The following is a 12,500-nucleotide window of genomic DNA, read 5'->3' on the forward strand; positions in this document are numbered from 1 at the left end:
ATATGTAAAATTCATCTTTTGAGATTTTATAATGGGAGCGGATGGGACGGAATGTTCAGAGCTACAGTTGGGTGGGCCAAACTGTTGCCAACTAAATTCAATGTTTACGGATGGATACAGTCATATGAAAAAGTTTGGGAACCCCTCTCAGCCGGCATTATAATTGACTCTGCTTTCACACAAAAAAGATAAAAGTGGTATGTCTTTAATTTACCAGGAACAGCTAAGTACTGGGATGTTTTCCAAACAAAGATTTTTTGAAAAGCAGTATTTAGTTTTATGAAATTAAATAAAATGTGAAAAACTGGCTGTGCAAAAATATGGGAACCCTTGTGGTCTTGCTGATTTTAATGCATGTAACAGCATGTAAAACTGAGGACTTTAAACACAAAGATGGTTTGATTATGTTGTTAAGCCTTGCACCTCATATAAAGGTATGTTTAATCATGATAAAAGGTGTTTTAGGTGCCTAAATGCAAGTTCCACTTCTCTTTGACTCTCTGCAGAAGTGAGACAGAATGCGATCATCAAAACAGCTCCCAAAAGATCTTAAAAACAAAGATTATTCATTGTCATGGTGTAGGGGAAGGCTACAAGAAGCTTTCCCAAAGGTTTCAATTGTCAATTTCTACTGTAAGGAACGTTGTCAGGGAATGGAAGGACACAGGCACAGTTGCAGTTAAACCCAGGTCTAGCAGACCAAGAAAAGTACAAGAGCGGCATATGCGGCGGATTGTGAGAATGGTTGCACACAACCCAAAGATCACCTCCAAAGACCTGCAAGAACATCTGGCTGCAGATTGTGTATCTGTACATGGTTCTACAATTCAGTGCAATTTGCACCAAAACATCTGTATGGGCGGGTGATGAGAAGGAAGCCCTTTCTGCGCCCACGCCACAGATACAGTTGCATGGAGTATGCAAAAGCTCATTTAGACAAGCCAGATTCATATTGGAAGAAAATGCTTTGGACTGATGAGACAAAAATTAAGTTATTTGGTCTTTATAAAAAGCAGATGTTTTGGTGCAAATTGCGCTGAATTGTTGAACGATGTACAGATACACAATCTGCAGCCAGATGTTCTTGCAGGTCTTTGGAGGTGATCTGTGGGTTGTGTGCAACCATTCTCACAATCCTCCACCTATGCCGCTCCTGTTTTTTTCTTGGTCTGCCATGCCTGGGTTTAACTGCCACTATGCCTGTGTCCTTCCATTTCCTGACAACGTTCCCTACAGTCGAAATTGACAATTGAAACCTTTGGGAAAGCTTCTTGTAGCCTTCCCCTAAACCATGACAATGAACAATCTTTGTTTTTCAGATCTTTTGGGAGCTGCTTTGATGATCCCATTCTGTCTCACTTCAGCAGAGAGTCAAAGAGAAGTGCAACTTGCATTTAGGCACCTAAAATACATTTTATCATGATTAAACAGACATTTCTATGAGGTTCAAGGCTTAACAACATAACCCAACCAACTTTGTGTTTAAAGTCATCAGTTGTACATGCTGTTACAGGCATTACAATCAACAAAACCACAAAGGTTCCTATTAGTGGTGGGCCGTTATCGGCGTTAACGTGCTGCGTTAACGCAAGACTCTTATCGGCGATAAAAAAAATATCGCCGCTAATCTCTTATTCCACCTCCTGTTCGGCTCAGGGGAGATAATAATAGCCGGGGGCCGTTGTTGACACTTGAGGAGCCTTTATTCTCTCACACACCCGCCGCTCTCTCTCTCCATCACTTGCCCACGACACAATCGGGTATTGGAACGCAGGGTGGGTGTGTGTGGCCACCGGTCGCCACGTGACTATAAGTTTCCAAGTTTTAAACACTTCTATCTCTTCAACGTCACCGTACCCGAATCCTAAATATCCCCTTAGCAGACGCTATATTTCATCGGGGGGAAAACTTTGTTTTGCGCCACAGTTCGGCCGTAATGCTGCTGCTGCACACACACACACACACACACACACACACAGACACAGACACAGGCGCACACACACACGCTGCATGTCAGAGAGGGGCGCTACCAAAAAGACGAGAGGAGCGGTTGGAGCAGTTGGAGCGTTTAGAGACACATGCGTGCACATTTATTTACATAAAATCGCAATCGCAGTCATTTGTGCAGTTATGTAAAATGTTTCACTAAGGAAAATTACAGAAAAAGTAACGCACAGTGACTTTGATGAGTAACTTTAATCTGATTACTGGTTTGGAGATAGTAACGCGTTAGATTACTCGTTACTGAAAAAAGAGGTCCGATGCCGGTAACGCGTTACTAAGTAACATCTTGTTGAACATTATTTATTTTCATCACCAATTATCATAGTAGAACAGCTTCCTCAAGCAGATGAGCCCCTGGTCTGATGCGCCACAGCTTGAGAAACACGTTCTCAAAGACTTACTTTGAGTCATTATTTAGGGAGCACACACATATTATGATTGAATTCAAATGAGACATTTTAATCTAGATTAATCTAGATTAATTCCAAAATTAATCTAGATTAATCTAGATTAAAAAAATTAATCTATGCCCACCTCTAGTTCCTATATTTTTGCACAGCCAGTTTTTCACATTTTATTTAATTTCATACAACCAAATACTGCTTTTCAAAAAATCTTTGTTTGGAAAACATCCCAGTACTTAGCTGTTCCTGGTCAATTAAAGACATACCACTTTTATATATTTTTTTGTGAAAGCAGAGTCAATTATAATGCCGGCTGAGAGGGGTTCCCAAACTTTTTCATATGACTGTATATGAGGTATTTTTGGATTTGACACAAAATGCACATGAACACATTTTATTTTATTATTTTTTTTGTTGCTTTTTTATGCTTTATTGATAGTGTAGAGACAGAGTTGAAATGGGGCAGAGAGGGGAGTGACATGCAGAGAGCGACCGCGGGCTGGAATCGAACCCGGGTCCGCTGCTGGCCGAGGCCCATGGGGGGGGACGCCCTACCAACTGAGCTAAGGGCGCCCCCTACATGAACACATTTTTTTACCAAAACTAAACAAATAAACGTACATAAAAATATCAGTTGACTATCACCTTTTAATACATTTATTTTATAATAATTATTGTATTTTATTTCAGTGTCAGAATAATAATAATGGATTGGATTTATATAGCGCTTTTCAAGGCACTCAAAGCGCTTTACAGGGTTCCAGGTTCCATTCATTCACACACAGTCATACTGGTGGTGTGACTGTGTGTGAATGAATGTAAATCAGAATCAGAAAGGATTTTATTGCCAAGAAGGGTTTTACACCAACAAGGAATTTGTCTTGGTGAATAAGGTGCATACAGTTAGACAATAAGACAATAAACAATGAACGAACAGTGACTGTAATATATACAATATAACACAATATATAAACAAGTGATAAGTTAAAATAGTATAAAATAGAATAAAATAAGGCTGTGTGTGTGTATTCCTTACCTTGAATATAAACCTCGTTGAGAGCTTTGATTTGTTCAACAGATCTGGAAGCAAAGATCTCTATCAGGGTGCTGTCTTCTGTCCCACAGCCCTGGAACGTTACACGGGTTAGTTAGTTTAGTTTAGCACCTGTATGGACTTCTGAAGCACCTACATCATCTACACTTTCCATGATCATTCTCAGAACTATTCTGAGGGTTATCACAGAAGGATTTGTTCATATGTTGTTCTTAATTACCTGCCTGATCCAATAAAGGCTAAATAAAAAATAAAATTAAAATAAAATTGAAATCTTCATATAAAATATTTGATATATATAAATAGGGATAGATTTTTTATTTTTTTTTGTCAATTCTGTTTTTGTTTTGTTTAGTTTTTTAAATGTTATAGGTTATGATGGTGCAGGTGTTTGTTTGTGTGTGTAAATTTTTTTTTACAATTAATACATTGTAAAAAAAAAAATAATAATGCTAAAATATATATAAACTAACCTTCATATCCTAATTTCCTGATACAGACAATATTAAAATAGAAACCATCCGAGGAAAAAAATAAATAATATATATATATAAACGTACTTTCATAGCGCGCATGACTTCGTGGCAGTCGAATGCAGCAGGTGGAGTGACGAGCGCCACCAACAGATGCTCAAAGTCTCCGTCAGTATCGCCTTTCAGATCGTCCTTCAGTTCCTACGATGTACACACACACATACACACACACACACACACACACACACACACACACACACACACACACACACACACACACACACACACACACAGTATGTTATAATGTGAACATGTGTTTTTTTTTTATTTATTTTTTTACATTTTTAGGTATTTTAACCTTTTATTGACATGTCGGTTGTAATGGAACCATGTATGTTTTTTTTTAAATATTATTATTGCAACAATAAATGAATCCTAATTTGGATGTGTGTAAACTCCTCTGGGCTTCCGTAGTTTTGAATTTCACTTCCGCTGTAACCTTTTTTTTAAATAATAAATAAAAAATGCAGTTGTAATGTGAATTTTTTTTAAAACTTTATTTAAAATGTTACAATACTTTTTCTGTTAGAATTTTTGGGGTATTTTAACCTTGTATTGACAGTTACGGATATATAACCAAGAGGCAGGATAAAGGTGCAATGTTATGATGAATTAAATAAGTAAAAGTATGTCCCAAGTGTATGCCCTCTGCATTCTAACTAGATTATTTTTATGATCAGCTGTAGTATGTAGAATAGAAAAAAGAGACAGTATGCGATTTGGAATGCAGTCGAACACGCCTTGAGTATACTTAAAGTGACACCCCGCCTGTCTGAGGGAAGAAGAAGTTACCTCAGTATGTCAACAGCACAAAAGGGAACACACCTTTTCAGAATGCAACCATCCTCCCAACCACACCCATGCAAATACACAAAGGATTTTCAGCCTACAGCAAAACACACAGGTCAGTCCCTACTGCTACTGACACACACACACCCTCTGTTCAATGTAACATGTGAAACCTGCACAATTACATATCTGAACCTTTGAGATAGATAGATAGATAGATAGATAGATAGATAGATAGATAGATAGATAGATAGATAGATAGATAGATAGATAGATAGATAGATAGATAGATAGATAGATAGATAGATAGATAGATAGATAGATAGATAGATAGATAGATAGATAGATAGATAGATAGATAGATAGATAGATAGATAGATAGATAGATAGATAGATAGATAGATAGATAGATAGATAGATAGATAGATAGATAGATAGATAGATAGATAGATAGATAGATAGATAGATAGATAGATAGATAGATAGATAGATAGATAGATAGATAGATAGATAGATAGATAGATAGATAGATAGATAGATAGATAGATAGATAGATAGATAGATAGATAGATAGATAGATAGATAGATAGATAGATAGATAGATAGATAGATAGATAGATAGATAGATAGATAGATAGATAGATAGATAGATAGATAGATAGATAGATAGATAGATAGATAGATAGATAGATAGATAGATAGATAGATAGATAGATAGATAGATAGATAGATAGATAGATAGATAGATAGATAGATAGATAGATAGATAGATAGATAGATGGATGGATAGATGGATGGATGGATAGATAGATGGATAGATAGATGGATAGATAGATGGATGGATGGATGGACGGACGGACAGACAGACAGACAGACAGACAGACATCTTACGTTTCCAGTAGCCTCCTGATAAGCTTCACAGATGAGCTGTCTCTGAGCGCTGCTTCTCTGGGTCAGAATCTCAACCAGAACCTTCTCTTTGGTTCCTGAAAGATTTGGAGAAAAAAAATTAAAAATAAATCACGTGGTGAGCTCAATCAACAGAAAGTAAGTAAAGTCCGCACAACAGCTAAATGCTCAGAAAAAAAAATACACTAATAAAAGGCACACACAACGTTTTGGCCGATAATTTGGCTTTAAAAGTTTATAGCCATGATCAGGCAAGACATCAACGTTATTGTTTAACATTTTATTGTTTGTATTGCTGCTATAGGTGGTCTGTAGATAAAGTTTATAATGAATTAGTGTTGAGTGAGTGAGTGAGTGAGTGAGTGAGTGAGTGTGTAAGTATGCGCTTGCTTACCAATTCCTTCAATAGCATCCTTCAGAGCTTCAGCATCTTCATTTGCATTGAAGCCGTGTTTGGGTTTGATGGTTCCCCTCTCTCCAGTCTGAAAAACAAATTTTTTTATTTTATTTTATTTTATTTTATTTTATTTTATTTTATTTTATTTTATTTTATTTTATTTTATTTTATTTTATTTTATTTTATTTTATTTTATTTTATTTTATTTTATTTTATTTTATTTTATTTTATTTTATTTTATTTTATTTTATTTTATTTTATTTTATTTTATTTTATTTTATTTTATTTTATTTTATTTTATTTTGTGCAATAATTAAAAGGTGTAGTCAGTGATTCTGGAGAACGCTTGTTGACAAAATCACTTTCCCTGCATTCCAAATAGCATACTCTTCCTTTTTTTCTATTCTACATACTACATCTGATCATAAAAGATAATCTAGTTAGGATGCAGTGGGCATACACTTGGGACATACTTTTACTCATTTATGTCATCATAATATAGCGCCTGTGCAATGTTATGATTTCCGGTGCGCACTGGATTGTGGGTCAGAATCGCCCAAATAGGATGCTGTTTTCAACACTAAAAATCTCGTCCGGATATAGTAGACATCCGGGGTATTTCTAAGCATACTGTATCGGGCCACAAGAATTGGGACATCCTAAATCTTTTTTCTACCATACTAAATAGTAGATAGTATGGAGATTGGAACATAGGGTTTGTCAAAATCAGTGAATATCTCCTCTGCGATCTGCTACCTGTCCATACTGTGTGTGTGCTGAAAAATTCCTCCAAAAATCACTGACTCCACCTTTAATGTCACCTTTTAAAGCATTATGCCTCGTTTCCACCGAGTAGAGCGGGTCGGATCGGAGCGGCTCAGAGCGGGACAGCTCACTTTTAAGAATCTCGGTGTTGTTTCCACCGCCGACCCTACCCTTACTGGTAGGGCGGGGTTTAGGCTGGACTGCGATAGCCGACGCCAGAATGTGGGTCAAACTATCGGGCTGTGGGAACAACTGTGGTCAAGCCAGCGGTCTCTTGTTTTTGCTTGGTCAAACCAGCCGCTTCTTTATTTATTCCCCCCGTGTTGTGAGCACAGAGACGGCTCGGTGCAACTGATAGAGACAGTGAGCGAACAGCACTGGCTGCGGCAGCTACGTGACATCGTAGCAGTGGGACACAGTGTAGCCAACTGATTCATTTAATGACGAGGAAAAACACCACACAATAAACAGTGCCGCGCTCACATTTTCGCCAAAACTCTCTTCACTCTAGCCGAGGTGACTACAAACGGCGGAGATGATTCAAACCAGCCGCTTCTTTATGTATTCCCCCCGTGTTGTTGTGAGCGTGTATTTTACTACTATCTATGGCGTAAACACACAGAGACCGCTCGGCGCAACTCATAGAGACAGTGAGCGAACAGTGCTGGCTGCAGCAGCTACGTGACTATGGGACACAGTGTAACCAACTGATTAATTTATTGACGAGGAAAAACACCACACAATAAACAGAGCTGTGCTCACATTTTCGCCAAAACACAAGACTCTCTTCACTCTTGCCGAGATCTACACATGGCGGAAATGATTCTTTCGACCAATCAAATGACGGCAGTGTGTAGCTCCGCCTTCTCATGCATTTTCGGCCCGCTTTCAGGCCGCTAGTACCCCTACGGAGGAGTACTGAGATCGGGAGCGGCTCAGAGCGGTTAGGTGCGCTTAAACCGTACCCTACCCAACTTTTGGCAAATGAAAAGCCAAACTACCCGGACCGAACCGCTCCGACCCGACCCGCTCTACTCGGTGGAAACGAGGCATTATATCAGTGTAGTAGTTTAAGTTTGGACTTACTGTGGCTTCAAAAGAGGAGGGTGTATTCACTAGACTGTCCAAGTCATCCTGAGGAGGAATAATTAGGTTTTTAATTGGGTTAAATGTGTCATAGAAGAGTGAATATCAAGGTTCAACAAGGTTAACTCGTCTTGGGCACAGTGCATCATTGCATCTCACAGATTAAACAGAACAAAAACACAACCACAGACACAAACACAACCAGACAAACTAACATTTAAACATTGAGAACATGGAGCTTGATATATGTATATATGGACATATGGATTGTATAAATATAAAAAAATATATATATATAAAAAAGTATTATAAAGTTATTGAGCTGTGGAAAAGGGGTAGAATCAAATAAGTTTATACTTCTTCCTACTCCTTTTCAGGCATATCAATTCAATATGTTATTTGTTTATTTTTTGTTTATTTTGTTTATTTTTATTTGTGAAATCATTTGAACATATTTTTTTATTGTATTGAACATATTTTTTTATTGTTTTTTCATGCTTTTAATTTTTCTTTTTTGATATGTCTGAAATAAAATTGAATCAATCAATCAATCAATCAATCAATCAATCAATCAATCAATCAATCAATCAATCAATCAATCAATCAATCAATCTACTTACTGTAAATGGCACTTTGATGTGAATATTATCAGTACAAATTTTAAAAAATTAAATCAATTTTACTTACCCACAAAGACATGATGGCAACAGGAAGTTCCTCTTTAGAAATAAAAGATATCCATAGTTAAAAGTAAAAAAGAATGTGTGATTTATTTTGAAAAGCTTTTTGTATATTCTCACCAAACTTCATTCATAAAAAAGCAAAAGTTCATTAGAGATGTAGCCTACCCTAATAGCACAATAATAATAATAATAATAATAATAATAATAATAATAATAATAATAATAATAATAATAATAATAATAATAATAATAGTAATAATAATAATAAATAAAAAATAGAAAAAGTGTCACAATAAAATAATCAAATTCACTTCTGTTGACTTTACCACTTACAGTATGAAGTCTAAATCTTGCCAATAAAGCCAGAATTCGGATGTAATTTTTTGTTTTCTTGTAAATTTAATCAAAATGAATTGCTAACTTTTGTTTTTGGGGCATTTGCTGATATCAAGTCACCAACAAAATCAAAATTTTAAATCTTAACAATAATAATAAAAAGTTCAGTTAACATTACCACACATGGGTTAAATCTTCCTCTGTACAGTACTAAGAATGAGACTAAAGCACTTTAAGGTACTTTATATTATCTTTTCAAGAATGTTCGATTTCTACTAGCTTTGTGATATTTAAAATTGACTCTGATGCCTGTGTGTAGATTGGCTAGAATATAAGAATAGAATATATGTTAATTGCCATTTGCACAGGTACAAGACAGTACAGGTACATTGGGATTATTGTGCGACTCAGCTTCGTCAATAAAACAATTATATATATATATAAAATAGAATAGCATTATAAGACAACATTAATAGAAATGTCCTGACCAGCATCTGTCAAGATTTGCCACATTAATCAACATCACGGTCTTACTGTTAGTGTTGACACATACATGTATGTTTGCCTTTGTGGACAGCTGGTATGATAAATGGAAAAGTAAATACACCTCAAAACCTCATTACTGAAGCCAGCTGTAGTGGTAGTCATAGAGTAAACATATAACACAGATAAATTAAAAATTATAATTTAGAAAAAAAATACTATGAATATGACAACTAAATGGTAAATGGATTTGACTTATATAGCGCTTTTTAGCCGATTTTTACCACATTCACTCACACACACACACACACACACACACACACACACACACACACACACACACACGCACACGCACACGCACACGCACACGCACACGCACACGCACACACACACAGATGGCTAAATGTAATAGTAAAATTATAATGTCCCATATAAATAAAATATATAGTCTTTATCACATTTTTCAAAGCAAATCAAAATCCACACTAAACTGCTTGACTAGATTGCTGGCTTTTGTTTAGTTTATTGAAGCGACAAGAAATTAAAAAATATATAAAAAGCCTATTAGAACAATTGATGTCAAGTAATTAAGCTATACAGTAAAACTACAGCAAGACTTCCTTATATTTTAGAATGACCGCAGTACGTTTTTAGCTCGAGTAATGATGAGTTTACTAAGACAATTCATCACCTGTTATGTGTAGCCACTAGCCAAAAAACCTTCCACCATTTATTTAATTCAAATTACCGACGTCACTAACTGTCAAACATAGAAATACACAAGTGAATTAAAAGTTTAAATAACAATATTTTAACCAAAGTTAAAGGGAAACACACGGAGGAGGGTCTCACCTATTATTTTTTTGTTTTGTTTATTGAAGCAACAATACATACATAAAAATAATTAATATAGGCTATATTAGGCTATAGGCTATTAATGGTTGTCAAGCTGTTAATAAGCTAACAAGACTTCCTTATATTTTAGAATGACCGCAGTACGTTTTTAGCTAGGGGAATTTTGAGTAAAATAAGAAAATTAATCACTTGTAGTACAAACCTAACCTTCCACCATTTAATTTTAAATACTGACGTCACTAACAGTCAAATACTAAAATAGTGAATTCAAAAGTTTAAAACACAATAAAAGAATCAAGGACAGAGTGAAATACACGGATGAGAGACTCACCTGGTTGGAGTCTGAACCGGAAAAGTGATGCGCCACACCTGCGATGTTTCTGTGGACACTGGAAACTTACCTGACGATTCAAGCGGCAACGCCCATTCAGAATGCGCTGGTGATACCTTCAGGGACTTCTGGGACATTTCAGATATATACATTTTAAACGACCTGCTTCAAGAGATATTACATGATTGTTTTTATTTTGAATATTATCTAGGGTCCCTTCAAATGTTTCAATTTTATTTTAACCAACAGATATATTCTGAGTGCTAATGTCGGCCTGTTTATGATTGATGCATTCAGGGACTGCTGGGACATTTCAGATATCTATATTTAAAACTATATTTAAAGAGCCTGCCTCTGAAATATAACAAGAAATTATAACTTTCTTCATAATAATATAATCTAGGGGCCTTCAAATTATTTTACTCAAATTTTAAAAATCAGTTTATTGAAATGTTTAGGCTATTCCTTATTGTTTTTCCTTCAAACCAATATTCAGTTGAGTATTTAGTAACCTTTATAAAAGTTATCAGTCTCTAGTTGCTCAGCTTTACGGATGGATATCTTGGTTCTACTGATTATTGTTATTCTTAGTCTATAATTGTATTGGCTGTTAGAAAGTGTTAAGGCATTTTTCAACCCATGGAAAAAACGGAAGGCATTTTTTCAGATAGCATATATGAAGATAAAATGCTATAGTTTTCGATACAGTACAAAAAATAACATGTAGCCTATACATACTTCATCTCATCACATCCTACGTTGTTGAGTAACATATTAGCCGATTCCTAAAAAACACTTTTGGCATCTTTATTACATGGAAAATTAATGTTAAAATATATGTAGAAAATCTTGTAAATAAAGTAAATTTTTATCTACACGGATGTCAGATTCAATTATTATAATTTTTTTTAAGATATTTTTTTTGGCATTTTTATGCTTTCATTGATAGTGTAGAGACAGAGTCTAAATGGGGCAGAGAGGGGAGTGACATGCAGAGAACGACCGCGGGCTGGAATCGGACCCGGGACCGCTGCTGGCCGAGGCCCATGGGGGGGGGGACGCCCTACCAACTGAGCTAAGGGCGCCCCCCAATTTTCACTTAATCTCCAAAACAGAAAGTTTAAATAGTCGAAAAATTATGAACAAACATTTAAAACAAGACAATCGTATGTTTTCCAAATGTATTTTTTATTACTAAAAAAAGGCACCAAATACAGGCATCATGTTGATAGCATCGTAGTTATTTTCCACAATATGATAGCACCAAAAATATATTGTTATATCCCAATTTTTTTCCTGTTCCCGTGTTAAGTTTTTGATAGGCACACACAGTTGAATGAAAACAGGAGAGAACAAATGAGATTTTTTTTTCATTTTGCATCGCTCTCCAAACTCCAGTGTCACACACTACAATGAAAAATAATTACAGTAACTTTAACATCATGGGTACATCAGTAGCTGAGTTTAGCATAATACAGCATAAGATAGTAACATAATCATACATGATAATAATAAGAGAAAAATTGTGATGTGTTCAGGGGGTTGATTAAAAAAAAACACGTGAATGATTTTTGTGTTTTTGGGCAGAAACGAAGGCAGACAGACACACGTAGAGTATCTTATAAAATACATATCTTTAAAAAGTGATTATTCGTATTGGAAACAGTAGTAAGGCTAAAGCGCTCAAGTCATGTGTGGACGGGGGGTTTTAAAACATATTCGTTGTCCCAAAAATATCACATGTAAAATGTTCCAACTTTCTAACTTCTGAGTGTTAAAAATAAAGATTTTAAAGTAAATTTAAAATAAAAAAATACTTTGGATGGTTTGATGGTTTTGATTTTGAAATTCATGAGGACAAATACTGCATG

At 35.5% G+C, this 12,500-nt stretch overlaps 1 protein-coding gene across 1 annotated transcript in view; it reads right to left on the bottom strand.

Annotated features, from left to right (window-relative positions):
- Nucleotides 1-10,676, bottom strand: part of anxa3a (annexin A3a) — a 17,044-nt gene extending 6,368 nt beyond the window's left edge. The window contains exons 1-7 of the mRNA XM_080038881.1: nt 10,630-10,676; nt 8,629-8,660; nt 7,942-7,989; nt 6,088-6,175; nt 5,676-5,770; nt 4,023-4,136; nt 3,445-3,535 (exon numbers count right to left, since the gene is read on the bottom strand). Of these exons, the coding sequence (XP_079895007.1) occupies nt 3,445-3,535; nt 4,023-4,136; nt 5,676-5,770; nt 6,088-6,175; nt 7,942-7,989; nt 8,629-8,640 (448 nt within the window). The 5' untranslated portion in view covers nt 8,641-8,660; nt 10,630-10,676. The remainder of the gene's footprint in view (nt 1-3,444; nt 3,536-4,022; nt 4,137-5,675; nt 5,771-6,087; nt 6,176-7,941; nt 7,990-8,628; nt 8,661-10,629) is intronic.
- Between the last annotated feature and the right edge of the window lie 1,824 nt (nt 10,677-12,500).

Source organism: Ammodytes marinus, assembly GCF_949987685.1.
Source record: "Ammodytes marinus genome assembly, chromosome: 2".
NCBI classification, from domain to species: Eukaryota; Metazoa; Chordata; class Actinopteri; order Uranoscopiformes; family Ammodytidae; genus Ammodytes; species Ammodytes marinus.